The sequence below is a fragment of the Myotis daubentonii genome, chromosome 2 (assembly GCF_963259705.1).
Source record: "Myotis daubentonii chromosome 2, mMyoDau2.1, whole genome shotgun sequence".
NCBI lineage: Eukaryota > Metazoa > Chordata > Mammalia > Chiroptera > Vespertilionidae > Myotis > Myotis daubentonii.
The window spans coordinates 48,993,266-49,007,212 of NC_081841.1; the positions used below are offsets into that span (position 1 = coordinate 48,993,266).

Consider the following 13,947-nt stretch of genomic DNA (forward strand, 5'->3'; position numbering starts at 1 on the left):
TTTAGTAACTTCAACTGCTTAATGTCCGCCCTCACTTCCTTCTGCTTGCAGGCTAAGCTCGACCTGGCAGTACCTACAGAGAAACCCACCTTTTAAAGTGTTCTCTAGGCCGGCCGGGTCCCTAGCGGTCTGGTTGGGGTGGCTCAGTGGTTGAGCATGGACCCATGAACCAGAGGTCGTGGTTCAATTCCCGGTCAGGGCACATGCTGGGGTTTCAGGCTCCATCCCCAGTGCAGGGCGTGCAGGAGACAGCCGATCAATGATTCTACCTCATCATTGATGTTTATATCTCTCTCTCCCTCTCCCTTCCTCTCTGAAATCAATAAAAACATATATTTTTTAAGTGTTCTCTAGCCCCTATGTGCGTGTCTTTTTTTGCTTGTGGACGGCTGGGGGAGGGGAGGGCAGTTTTCGTGTTTTCTGCATCTTTGTACCTTCAGCGTCTACACGGCCTCTGTGCTCAAAAAAAAAATCGTTGAGAGTGGCTTTGGCTGCGGAGCCTCTTTATTCCTCCCGGGCGGGCGGAGAGACGTTCTGCTCCGGAAACGTGGCTGGAGCCTTTCCCAACATTACTGGGTAACGGCGCTCTCTCCGCGCGGTTACCTCCCCCAGGCCGCTTGGGGCGCTGCTCTCCCCGCACTCGGCAGCCCTCTAGCGGCGCCGGCTGCTGGGCCGCGAAGAGCGCACGCGCAGGCCATGTCCCCGGCCGCTCACCATTCGGCGCATGCGCACCGAGTGCGGCTGCTCAGAGGCCCGGACAGGTTAACTCCGGAGGCGGGCAGGGGGCGGGGCGCGGTAGGGTGCGCCCAGGAAGGAGTTGCTGGGAGTTCGCGCCTGGCAGGTGGAGGACTGCGGCCTGCGCTCCCTGCTGGGCAGGGCGGGTGGTCTCCGAGCGTCGCTGTTCGCCAGGGGGCGTGACCTGAGCCCGCCTCGTGGGCTGGCAGGCGAGTGGGAGGATCTCTAAGGCTGGCCATTAATTTGGTGTCCGTTGTTTGCTGCGGAAGGTTTTCTCGAGGAGGGCACAGAGTTTGCAGTAGTAGACGGAGAAGGGGCAAAGCCGGGCCAGGTGGGAGCTGGGGTGCCCCGAGTCCCGGGACGGCGAGGAGCTGGGCAGGTTGGCGGAGGCGACCAGTCCCTCCAGCTGCACGGAGGGGTTGGAGGGGGGCGGGGAGCACTGCTACACAACGAAGGCTCGGAGAAGCTGTACAGGTGTTTGGGATCACACTGAGAACCGCACTTTGGTCACTGCTGTGTTTTCCCTTTTCTCGGTTTCTTTCCTCCCTGTGCAGTGTGGCCATTAACATGCACCGCCTGGTCTCTTCGCCCCCTAGGACATGACCCAGGTGGCACACCCTGGCCATGGGGTCTCAGCATTCCGCCTCTGCTCGCCCTCCTTCCCACAAGCGAAAGAAAGATGACAGAGAGGATATGCTGGACGAACGGGAGCAGGAAGAAGCCATTGCCCAGTTCCCATATGTGGAGTTCACGGGGCGGGACAGCATCACCTGTCTCACGTGCCAAGGGACAGGCTACATTCCCACAGGTGAGAACCTTTGAGAATCCCGAGGTACCCGCAGGGCTTCTGCTCCCAGACAGAGCCTTTACTCTGGGCAGGAATGTCACAGTGGTAGATGGTGCCCTGAACAGGAGTCATCAGCTGACCCGATACACTGGGGCAGGTTCCACAACTTCTGTTGGTTTCCTTAGGTTTAAAAGCCGTTCTTTTCTTCACTTCCACTCTTTGGTTCTTTGTTTCCTTGGCTTGGAACTTCTGGTTTTGTTAGAGAGCAAAAATTCAATCGAGTGAATTTGAAGATCTCATTGGCTTTAGTGAGCGATTCATAAATCGAGCGGCATCCCAAGTATAGCGGAGCCCCAAGGAGCTGTACAGTGTGGGTGCTTTTATAGGCAGAAACTGGGTGGAACAGGAAAGTTGTTAGCAAAAGAAAAGAAAGGATTGTTTCCGGCAAAGGGGATTGTTCGTGGGGGTGGGGAGAGGATGAAGAGAGTCCACATGACCAGAAAATTCCAGACTGACTGATTAAGATTACACTCCTGGAGAAGTCTGAAACTGTAATTAGGTCAAGTATTAAGTCTGGGTTCACTGTCATGGGTTTCAGCACAGGTGACTCCACTTTGGGCTTGTGGTTGTCTCTTTCACAGTTTGCTGTGCATTGTGGGATTTGTTGACGGGCACGTTTCTTTATTGTTGTCACTTGTAAGACTTGGAACAGCTTTGCTCCGTGGAAGCTTCTTCTCAAGGGAGCAGACGGTGAATCATTAACAACCTAAAATCTGAAAAATATGTGTATCACGTGGGGAGAGAAAAACAAATGCTCAGGAGTGGAGCCTGGATTAGGTGCAGAGTCGTATGTCACAACGCTGGTTCCCAGGAAGTCATAACAGCTTTAGATCGTCACAAAGGTTAGAGCTGTAAGAACCATCTCCTCCAAAGCCTTCATATTAGAGGTGAGGAGACAGTGGCCTGAAGGGGTAATGCCTTCCCCAAGGCCATGCAGGAAAGCCAGACTTAGGGCCTCCCTTCCTGGGTAGTGTACCTGCATGTCTCGGACCCTAGATTTCTCAACTTCCACGTCACTGCCCTGGCAGCACTGATACATGTTTTGTAATTTGTGACACTCTCTATAGAGTTAGTTAGTTATTAGACCCAAAATGCGAATCTACGTCTAATTCTAAACAAGTATAGGTTGTGACAGGCTGATGTGTGATGCGAAGGCAAGTACTGCTAACATGTGAGATTTATTTTAGCAAAATAATTGTTTGGTTATTTTATAGAGCAAGTAAATGAGTTGGTGGCTTTGATCCCACACAGTGATCAGAGACTCCGCCCTCAGAGAACGTGAGTTACCTGCTTCTCTCCTGTTAATACCTAATTCTATCCCTGGTCCCTTTTTATACATATAAATGCCAGTTTTTGAAAACTTTTATCTGTCCTTGTCAATTCCTCCATTTCCTTTAATACTATTTGCTCAAGAAAGATATCTCTTCCCTCAGCACCATCTGGGGGAGGAAACTTGAAGCTTGAAACATTCTGAGGGCCCAGGGAAGGAACTGAATTGGAAGGAATTGGAGCAGGGGTGTCCTGGGGGTTGAAAAAATGTTTCTGTCTACACAGCTCCCCTCTTCAGCGTCCCTTCCCCGATTGCAAACAGCAAAGGCTTCTGCCTCTGCACTCATTCTTGCCTGGTTTGTGGTTCCTAGCCCTTTGTCCTTTCCTGTCCCTGCCCCCGTCAGTCCTGGCTGTGCATTTAATCTTAACCGATTGGACCTTGACATCTGACTACCCACGTGGGTCATGTGCTGTGTCATTTGCAGCAAGCAGTATGTCCTCCTGTCTGTCCTGCTGTGCCTCCTGGCATTTGGTTTGGTGGCTTTCTTCCTATTTCCACATTCAGTCCTTGTGGATGATGACGGCATCAGAATGATGAATGTCACATTTAATAAGCAGGACTCCCTTGTAATCCTCGCCATCAAGGTAAGACCTAGGGCCTCCCTTCCTGGGTTGTGTACCTGCATGTCTCGGACCCAGGAAACTTACACTTCTTCCCTCCCTTGCCCTGATGCAGGCCACCCTGAAAATCAGGAACTCCAACTTCTACTCTGTGGCAGTGACCAGCCTGTCCAGCCAAGTTCAGTACATGAACACAGTGGTTGGGTCATATATGACAACTAACGTCTCTCTCATTCCGCCTCGGAGTGAGCAACTGGTATGCCGGTGTTGTTTTTTTTTAGGGTCTTCACCCCATAGGCCTGAGAGAAGAGTGGGGGCTGTGGGAATGCCATAGCCTCCTTACTTTCTTTTTCCTCTCATTTCCACTTATAAGAACTGGTTGATGAGAAAGACCTGGTGAGCTCTGTAATTATGAAAAATTAGAGGGGGTGGTGGTGGGGGGATCAGCTTGCATTTAAATATTAGAGGAACAAAAGGATATGTAAAAGAAAGCCATTGGGTACAAATCAAGACGAGGCAAAATGATAGTCTGAGGTCCACTGGCCTCTCCGAAGGGAAGAGGCGGGAAGAATTTGTTAGGGGCACATAGTCTGTGTGAGGGCCAGTCTTAGGGAAACGTGTGTCTGAGATGGAAGGGTGGTCCCAGGTCTTTAGATGCTAATGACAGTATTGTTCTGTGTCAGTCCTCCTTGGCCACAGACCGACTCTGGTGTCTTCTTTACAGGTGGACTTTCTGGTGCAGGCGGAGATGGGAGGACCATTTTCCTATGTGTAGTAAGGACGCTGTTTTCTCTCTGTGTTCTCCGCTGGATGAAAGGGATGCAGAGTTGTGCTCAGTTGATTGATTGGGGCTGGTCCTGCCTTAAGTCCCAGCCTTTGGCCTATAGGCTCCCTGACTTTGGCTGTCTTGAGATTTATTTGGAGGATGTGTTTTTAGCTGTGTGACTGAAGTGTTGAAATATCTAAAAGAGAACATTAAGCCACTAGAGACATTTCCAAGCTCCAGCATTTATATGATGGGTTTGAAAAAACAGAGTATCTCGGTGTGGGAGGAGGCAAGGACACTAGGGATTGGGAACCAGTCAGCCGTGGGAGCGCCGAGGTCAGGAGAGCGAGTTTGGGGAGGGGAGGGCCCAGACAGGGCTGACTGCCCCGCCGCTTGACAGTGTAACTCCGTTCTCTTTTGCTGTTTTTCTTTTTTGTTTTGTTTTGTTTTAACTAAACTGACTGCTTCTATATTTGCTGTTTGTTAGCTTCTTCTGCACATTACCCGATATCCAGGTGCACAACATCGTGGTCTTCATGAGGTACGTTGCCCTCCTTCCTGTTCCACGGCCTCTGTATTTGAGTCTGGACCATGAGGCTGTGTGAGCTCGCCACCTCCGCGCAGGAGAGCCTGTGTGACCCACAAGGCACCCAGCCAGAGAGGGGACGGGGCGCCTGTGCCTTCAGGCACAGATACAGTAAACTTTTGGTGTCCTCTGGATGCCGTGTCCAAACCCCATCACAAATTCCCAGACTCAGGGTGAACAATTAGATGTATAATGTTTTCTGTGAAACAAGGTCTAGTTCTGTGATCCCTTTAGAATCCTGACAAGACTAGTAAAGAACAGAAAGCTTCCTCCAGGTGTAAGTACTGAGCATTTGGCCAGACTGTCTCTCTAACCACACAAATTACCTACCACATATCATGGACCTTTAGGGTCACTCCTAGAACCATGACAGGGGTCTGCTGCAGACATTTGAAGTAGGAGAGTGTAGAGCAGGGGTGGGGAACCTTTTTCTGCCAAGGGCCATTTGGATACAGGCAGTCCTCGGGTTACGTCGGACTCGACGTACGTCGTTTTGTGGTTATGTTGCCATCTCCCATTTATTTATTAAAAAAAAAAAGTTCCGTCCTTTCTACGTTATGTACATATGTGCTTTATGTTTTTTTACTATTTACTGTATTTACCATAAGTAAAGGTCAGGAATTGTTATCTGTCTTTTAAATTTTTTTTACTGTTTCACTTCATTACTGCTGTGTATGTGCTCCATGTGAGTGACGTAGGTGCATATGTAGGTGGGTTCCGACTTACGGCGAAAATCGCGTTACGTGGCGCCGTAGACCCGAGGACCTACTGTATTTGTAACATCATTCAAGGGCCATACAAAATTATCAACTTAAAACTTAGTCTGCTATATTTGGTCAAACATTTAATTAACTCACCCTAATGCCTTGGCAGGGCCGGACCAAAGGATTTTGTGAGTCTTATACGGCCAGAGGGCTGGACGTTCCCACCCCTGGTGTAGAGTGAGGTTTCCCAGCCTCGCACTATTGACATTTTGGCTGAGACAGTTATTTGTTGTAGGTGCTTTCCTGTGCATAGTAGGATATCTAATGGCATCCCTGGCCTCTGCTCACCAGATGCCAGTAACACCACCAACACCGCTCCGTTGTAACAACCCAGAATGTCTGCAGACATTGCCAGAAGTCTGTGTGGGGTAAAATCTTCCCCAGTTGAGAAATGCTTGTTTAGACTGTCACAGCATCTCGGTGGATGTAGAAAGACTCTGGGTTTCTGGTTGCATAACCATGAAAAATGGGAATGGGACACATGGATATTGTTGCCTGAGTTTGCAAGAAATTATTTGGGCAATTTTTCTTATTTCATCTCAAAAGCAGAATTAATTCTCTTTGGTTTCTTTTTCCTAGAACTTCAGTGAAGATTTCGTACATTGGTCACATGACCCAGAGCTCCTTGGAGACACATCACTATGTGGATTGTGGAACAAACTTCTCAGCTGTTTAGAAACTGCTTTTGGCTCTCCCACGGCAGCACCTGTCGGAAGAGACACCCCATCCGTTCCTAGGGCCTGCGTTCTGCACCTACCCAGGTGGTAGAAGTAGAGGAGAAACTGGTTCTCTTAATCCCCAGCAAACACCCGCCTGCCGCTTGGGAGGAAACCTCGCCTCTGTGGCACCATTTCCGTTTCCCTAAACCAGCGAATCACTGCCCAGTACCCACTCTATGCCCAGCAAATAGTAGGCACTCGAGGTTTGAAGACTTTCATTCAGATCTTGCCAGCTGTGCTTGGAGATTATAAGCTGAAAGCAGACCAGGATACGAGGTTAGAGAACCAGAGAGGGGCGTGAGGCAGGACTGTTGGTGCAGCTGCACAGCTGTCATCAGGACCTCATCGCACCGAAGAGGCAGCAGGGAGGGAACGTGTGAATACATCAAAGAAAGCGCAGACCATTCAAGATGTGATTTTTTTTCATCTGTTCCTCAATGCCTAGGAACTTAAAAACCTTTTTCTTGTAGAAATTTATAATTGTTTTTACTAAGAGTCTATGTGGGGCTTGATTAACCCTGCATCCATTGGCTGGAACATGGATTGGGGGTTTGGTAGGAAAATAAACCCTGCTTTTGATTCATCTGCGTCTTCTCTTGCCTGGATGACTTAGACACCTCCGGGGGGCCGTGGATTAGGTGCCTGCTAAGGAGGTCAGCACAGGAAGGAAGGGAAGAAAACCCCTGAGTGCCATCCCAGGAGGCTCTTATCACAGAGAACAGCCTCACTTCTCCTGGTCTCTGGTGGTGACGGCTGCCCTATGGCTCCTCCCAAACAGAGCGCTTAATGCCCCCTGGAGGTTGGAAGAGGTAGGGCAGAGATGCCTAAGGAGTGAAGCTGCTGCTTGGGGCGGAATAACTTCCCCACCACCACCACCCCGACCCCCTGGCTGTCGTTCTGGTGAAAGGGGCCTGGTTTGAGTTTGAAAGTTTCTTGAACTGGCTCCAAGCTACAACCACCAAAGTGGGCTCCAGCCCCGTTGTGGGAAGCTGGAGTAGTCGGGGTTCAGACCTCAGCTGAGGTAGCCTCGGGAAGCCCTAACAGCAGCAGGTGGTGGCAGGGGTCAGTATTAGTCCTCATGCCCATAGCTTCATCTTCAATATTTGCTCATTGATTTTGGCACTGAATCTTTTTTTCTTTGGTTAATCCTCACCCGAGGATATTTTTACATTGATTTTTAGAGATAGTGGAACAAAGAAGGAGAAACGAGAGAGAAAAATATCTATCTCTCATAAATTGGTTGCCTCCCGCACGTGCCCCGACCAGGGCCAGGGATCCAGCCTGCAACTGAGATACATGCCCTTGACTGGAATCGAACCCAGGACCCTTCAGTCCTCGGGGACTACGTTCTATCCACTGAGCCAAACTGGCTAGGGCAACACTGAATCTTTTTTAAAAAATATATTTTATTGATTTTTTTTATCGAGAGGAAGGGAGAGGGACACAGAGTTAGAAACATCGATCAGCTGCCTCCTGCACACCCCCCACTGGGGATGTGCCTGCAACCAAGGTACATGCCCTTGACCGGAATCGAACCTGGGATCTTTCAGTCCGCAGGCCAACGCTCTATCCACTGAGCCAAACCAGTTAGAATCTTTTTTTAACTAAGGCTAAATTTTGTGACTGCTTTATTGACATTGACCATGATTGAGTAACTGCACGCTGAGAGCTGAGTTTCAGTGTGACACTGGGCCCTTTAATTGTCTGTATGAACACAGTAGTGATGACTGTTCTGTATATTGACGATGGGACAGGACTTGCACGGAAGCAAATGCACACTGTTTCTGAGGTCGTTGCCCTACACACATGAAGATGTTCACCTTGCGACATTTCCTCTTTAATTTTCCCATTTTCCAAATAGCTTCTAGTGCATATTTTTATGTAATTTTGGGAAAACTACTCATATTGGTACTTAAGTTTCAATGATTTTTGTGGCTGTGCTTCAATAGCGTTTCTTGCTTCTCAGTATTACCTTTAAATCCAGCTGCGATGATCAAAGGAAAGCACTTAATTGTTTTAAACAGCAGTAAGTCTGACTTCGTAATGCTCTGAAATCTCATACCTGTTTACATCCTTAGCCCCCGCGCTGCACCGTGGGATACCTGCATAGTTGTGCCAGGCTCTCCGTCAGTTCTTGAACAAATGCGTACAGTTTGCTCTCAGCAACACCAAAATAGAAAGGGGAAGTGGCTGGCTCAGCTGTCATTGCCATCATCATCGTGTTTCTAGTGGATTGAAATTTGGAAAGAATGTGCTTCTTGAAAACGAGACATACTCTGAGATCTCTTTTTCTCTGTAGCTTCCTGCTTGGCCTCTACTGTGACCCCGTTTTTGCTCTCAAACTACTTACGCTGTGTCACCTGGTTGAAATCTCCATTGGTTCAATTACTCATTCCAAAAAGGTATTTATTGAGCACCTGCTGTATGCTAAGGATTACATTTTCTGATGTGTTTTGTCCAGAGTCATAGCTAGAAGTTTAAAACATCATCACAAGCCTTTTGTTTTAGGTAATTTTATTGAACATTTTTAATGTTGACATAATTGAAGGTGTCCCCCTTTTCCTGCCCTTTGCTCTCCTTCATTCATTCCCCACTTCCCCCTGCCTGGGCCTTCACCAAACTATTGTCTGTGTCCAAAAATATCAAATGCTTCATGAATTTGCCTGTCATTCTTGTGCAGGGGCCATGCTAATCTCTATCCTTCCAATTCTTTAGTATATGTGCTGAGAAAGCAAGCACCATCACAAGCCTTTTATACTCACCAGACCCCATCTCTTCCTTAACTCTAGTTACCCCAAAGTAGGGTCCCCTCAATCTCCGGGTCAACTGTCTAGGAATTCTAACCCCAAGTGTGAAACATTACTGAAAGAACCAGACTATTTGTAAATGCTCTCCATGAATCCTAGGGGTTCCCAAATATTTCCTCTGCTCAAAATAGTCCTTATTCTTTGCCTTTATAAGTAAGATTCTCCAGTAAGATTCTTGAGAGCACCCTTTTAAAATTCTGTGTTCCTTCACTTGTTTAGAAGGGGAACTATTTCAGAAGTTGTTCTGTAATTTACCCTGGATCTAAGGAACTTGAGTAAGTCTTGGCTGGAGCAGACTCCTGACTCCCAGTTAAAAGCCTTCAGACACTTCGGTAGAGCTGAGGAAGCTCAAGAGAGGAAAAATAACCTGACTGAGGCCTCACAATTAGTAAGCCAGGTCTGTCTGCTCAAGCCTGCTGGGGGTCAGGATTTTCTATGAGAGGTTATTCTAACTGGAGAGACCTTCTGCCTTTCCTGGGGCATTCGGCATCATAGGGATTAGTATGAACCTGGTTACTCTCACCCGCTCTGGGCCAGGTTGGGACAAGGAAGCAGCAGTAAGTAGCACATTGACTGCCAGCCAGGGTGGTGCATTTCAATTTGACCACACACAGGCAAGGTTCTCCGTTCCTCTGCTTCTCTTCCCTTAAGCTCTACCTCGGGTTCACTCCCCAATTACCACGCAACAGTTACTACAATTTCTAGGTTTAACCAGGTACCCAGGAAGTGTGTGGGCTGCGAGGGATCACCTTTATATCCTGGTGCAAATGGGACTTCACTTATCACGGTCTGAGCCGCTTTAGTAAGAATAAGTAACTGCCCTGGCCAGTGTGACTCGGTTGATCGGGCGTTGCCCATGCACCAAAAGGTTGCCTGTTCCATTCCCTGTCAGGGCACATGCCCAGGTTGCAGGCTTGATCCCCTGTCGGGGGCATGCAGGAGGCAGCCAATTGATGTTTTGCTCTCACTTCAATGTTTCTGTCCCTCCAAAAATCAATAAACTATTATTTTTTAAAAAAGGAATAAGTAGCTCTGATGCCACTGTGGGAAGCAGAGTGAGACAGGAAGCAGCATGGGCTCTTGGAGTGCGATTGACAGGCTCAAACCAAACTCAACTCTTCATTTCCACCTATTGTCTACGGAAATACTTTAATAAGCATCTGTACACCTCACTGCTCTCCCCTTGGCTCCCATTAGCTCTCTTGATAGATGGAAGGGTTGTTTATTCTGAGTTAGTGGAGAAGGTGTCAGCTTCCTCATTTTTACCACATACACAAGTCATTGGCAAGCAAGGGACACCTGACGGTAAGGAGAGATGGGACGCTGTCTGTTCATAAGCCCACTGGTGTGAGGAAGTGCAGAGAAGCTTTAAATGTAGGTCCAGGAAGTATAGAATGGGGGGACAGAGGTACAGGGGCAGGAAAGAGGAATAGGGGTGGGTTATGTGTTCAACACTCCCACCTCTCCTTGATCTAAAAGTCTTAGAGAAAGACATAAATAAGTAGGTCACCAAGATTGCCTGGCTGTGTGTCCTTAGCATGGGCCCCCCCAAGACTCCCTCCCCTCTCCTTCCCCACTCTCCACACCCCTCCTCCTCAGGAGCATCTTCAACCTCGCCCGCCAGCAAGATGTAGCCCACACATTGTCCCATCCTCTGAGCTCGGAGCATATCATTTCTCTTGCACTAATCTACCCAGAGTCCTGTGCCGTGTTTACTGTCATCCCTCCTTTGTCCCTCCCTTCCCAAATCTTGGTCTCTAGCCCCAGTTCACTCCTGGGTTCCACACAGTGCCAAGGTTGACAAAAAGAGGCAAGTCTGTGTTCATGTGAGGTCACTAAACCAGGCAGTGTGGCCTCGGTGCCCGCCCTTTGGTTGAAAAGTCAACAAAAGAAAGCCTTCAGATGGCCATCTGGTCACGCCTAGAGAACAAAGACCAATGGGAAATAAAGAACAAAGCTCGAGTCCATACATACTTTCCAATAATTTTTTTTGTTTTTAATATCAATCGATGTTTTAAAAAATACAGAGGTGTTTGACACAGAATAGCACCATTGTGTAGGACACACAGTTCCTGTGCCCAGCACCCGAAGTGGGTCTTCTTGCCTGGGCTGGGGGGCAGTCACTCAGGGGGCGTTTGACTCTCACCAGTTAGTTTCCTGCCTCTGCTTTGACCCAAAGGTCTTACAGGAAGACAATAAATAAATAGAACACCGAGATTTTATTTTGCAGTCTGCCCAGTTCAGGTCTCTTAGAAAGAGAGGGGAGAAAATCCAAACTGTGAAAGGGTGGGATGAATGGACATCAGGTCAGGTCGGCCATTCAGTGCAGAGTCCTAGAGTGACTGGGGTTGGAAAGTACTTGGGTCCTTTGGGTTTGCAATGGATTGTGTTGTTTCTGGGTTCGGGTTTTTACAAGAAGCAGACAGGCCCTATGTCCACACCAAATTCCTGCTCGGGCCCTCCTATGTCCATGGGTGCAATGTCAATGATGGGGAGGCGCGAGGTCTTCTGTGACCGGTACTCGATCATAGTCTTGCCCCACTTACCGGTGTGTTTCTGGAGAAAAAAGAAAGGAGACACTATTCAGTGATACCTTGAAATCCAATGCCAGCTGCCCGGGACCCCAACACTGAGCATCGCAGAACACAAAGTGAAAAACACACTTGGTTCTACTTAGAACTCTTCTTGGCTGGCCAGAACCTTCTCCACCTCTACTCCTGCCCTTCCCAGAAGGGCCTCCCTTCTCCTCCTTCCCACTCCCCGCAGTGAGCTCCCTGCCTGTGACCCCCTTGTCATTCCATCTCATACTCAGCCCATAAACATTACAGAAATCCTCCTACAAGAGTCTTTGGACACACTGGGTAAGGTCTTATTTCCCTTGAGCCCAGGAGAACAGCAAACACCTCTCCCTCACCTGTCACTCTGCATGTCTTCTCTACATGGCACACACCTCTAATGAGTCCCTCACTTTAGCACCACGACACCTGCTGGGAGCCAACCCTCTGCCCGCTCAGCCTGACCCCTGGGCCCCGGGCAGTTCACGTCTCTGGCAGCTCCAGCAGCCGACTCACCGTGCAGCCATCCTTCAGCACCGTGTACGTGAACCTGCTGTTGCCCTCAGCCCGGATCTCCACATCATTGGAACCCTGGATGAGCAGGGCCTTCTTGAGGTTGCCGGCTGCTTCGTCCAGGTAGGCGATGCTGTTCTTGCAGTGGTAAGTGATGTTCTGGGAGCCTTCAGTGGACAGCAGGCGCAGGAAGGTCATCTGGACGTTGGCAGTGTTGGGAGCCAGGTTGTCATCCCCGTAGCTGAACTGTTAGGGCAGAGAGCAGTGGTGTGAGGCCTGGGAGTGGCCTTCGATGGGACCAGGGGCTCCAGGGCCCAGGGTTCAGAGGAGCTGAAGGGGGTTAGGAGAGCAGGTCAAGGGAGGATGGTTTTGCTTCCAGGGTGTACAGCAAGCCTCCAAAGACCTCTTCCTCCACCTCTAAATGGCAGAAAATGCTATTCCTCCTCTTTCCTTCCTTGTAGGCCACAAAGAAAACTGGTGAGAATGTGCGCCAAGTGCTAAAAACTTCCAGGGAGAGAGAAGAGCTCTCTGGCCAAGAGCAACCAGGCACTCACGTGGAAGCCACCGTTGATGGTTTCTCCAAACCAGATATGTTTCTTGTCTTTGCTCTTGCTGCTCCACCAGTTCTTCTTGGGAACGTTCGCTGGGTTGGGGTAGACGCAGGTCTCGCCAGTCTCCATGTTGCAGAAAACCTTCATGGCGTCCAAGGTGCAGCCCTGGTTGGGGTCGATCCAGTAGTCTCCTGCAGGGGGAGGAGGCAACGCCCCTTCAGGGCTCAGACAGGCACAGACACACCCTCCCAAGAGGCTCAAAGACAGAAGGTATACCAAGGGGAGAGGAGCAGGGTGTGAGGGCCACACGTGGCCCAAGTCAGGGGGGACAGAGGGACCAAGGGAAGGGGGCTGAATGGGAAAGTCAGTGCCAAATGGGGCCGTGAGCAGCCGGGCAGGTGCAGTGTCTGCCTGGAGGATGGAACTCTACCATGCAGCCATGGCAGGACAGGAGCCAGGGCTTCAGTTTCTCTGCTGTGAAATGGGAGAGCAGCTGTCTGCCAGAACCTTCCAGGCCCACCTCTGCCCTGCACTAAGAGGCCTCCTCCCTGGCTCCGAAGGGGCCAAGCCCAATGGCTGTCCTCCTCCCTGGGGCCACCTGCCCTCCAGGCTCACCGCTCTTCCATTCTGGGTGGCAGAGTTTCAGGTCCCGGCAGGTGCGAGCGGGGTTCTTGCGGGAGCCCTCGGGGCTGCGGATGCTCTCAATCTGGTTGTTGAGGGACTTGAGCGTGGCATCCACCTCCACGTCATGCTGCCTCAGATTGCCGGCTGCCTGATCGGCCCGCATGTACTGCATGGGGTCGGGGCCTTTTTCTCTCCCGCCTAAGCCAGCAAAGGCTGACATGTCAATGCCAGGGCCGGGGGGACCCGGAGGGCCAGGGGGTCCAGGATTTCCAGGAGGACCCTGCATCAGAAAACGGAGAAATCAGCCTGGAATTGCGGGGAGGTGCCCCTCCTGTGTCCATCCACCTGCTGAAAGGCACTAGAGTGTTTTCTTCTCAGTTCCATGGGCGGGGAGGGTGCAGCAGGCCAGGACCAGGACAACTATAGCACCTTCCCTATTTCCTCATTAGCCCCCCTCTTCTGTTTCCCAACACCAATCGTGGGAACCTCCAGGCAGAGCCCAGGATAAAGGATGCCATCACCATTAGCTGCAGGCTGCTGCCCCCAAAAGCTCACGCCTCCGGGATGCTGGGGACACCGCAGGCAGCAGG

At 50.1% G+C, this 13,947-nt stretch overlaps 2 protein-coding genes and 1 non-coding gene across 8 annotated transcripts in view; 1 reads left to right on the forward strand and 2 right to left on the reverse strand.

Annotated features, from left to right (window-relative positions):
* Positions 1 to 743: 743 nt before the first annotated feature.
* TMEM106C (transmembrane protein 106C) lies at positions 744 to 6,890 on the forward strand. 5 transcript variants are annotated; one of them, XM_059682681.1, is made up of 8 exons: positions 744 to 841; positions 1,290 to 1,543; positions 2,797 to 2,860; positions 3,337 to 3,496; positions 3,588 to 3,728; positions 4,197 to 4,246; positions 4,726 to 4,779; positions 6,168 to 6,890. In XM_059682681.1, the coding sequence occupies exons 2-8, from the start codon at positions 1,360 to 1,362 to the stop codon at positions 6,262 to 6,264; spliced, it is 750 nt and encodes a 249-aa protein (XP_059538664.1). In that variant the 5' UTR covers positions 744 to 841; positions 1,290 to 1,359; the 3' UTR covers positions 6,265 to 6,890. The 5 variants fall into 5 exon arrangements, with proteins under 5 accessions (XP_059538664.1, XP_059538666.1, XP_059538662.1 ...); XM_059682683.1 differs by having other exon boundaries at positions 774 to 841; positions 1,332 to 1,543; XM_059682679.1 differs by lacking the exon at positions 744 to 841 and adding an exon at positions 848 to 1,066.
* A 2,052-nt stretch (positions 6,891 to 8,942) lies between these two features.
* On the reverse strand, positions 8,943 to 9,046 carry LOC132228937 (U6 spliceosomal RNA). The gene has a single exon (XR_009451536.1). It is a non-coding gene; the product is annotated as a U6 spliceosomal RNA (small nuclear RNA).
* Positions 9,047 to 11,085: 2,039 nt separating this feature from the next.
* Positions 11,086 to 13,947, reverse strand: part of COL2A1 (collagen type II alpha 1 chain) — a 30,487-nt gene continuing 27,625 nt past the window's right edge. For both annotated transcript variants that reach the window (XM_059682685.1, XM_059682684.1), the window contains 4 exons: positions 13,349 to 13,637; positions 12,737 to 12,924; positions 12,186 to 12,428; positions 11,086 to 11,670 (listed from right to left, as the gene is read on the reverse strand). In XM_059682685.1, the coding sequence (XP_059538668.1) occupies positions 11,524 to 11,670; positions 12,186 to 12,428; positions 12,737 to 12,924; positions 13,349 to 13,637 (867 nt within the window). In that variant the 3' untranslated portion in view covers positions 11,086 to 11,523. The remainder of the gene's footprint in view (positions 11,671 to 12,185; positions 12,429 to 12,736; positions 12,925 to 13,348; positions 13,638 to 13,947) is intronic.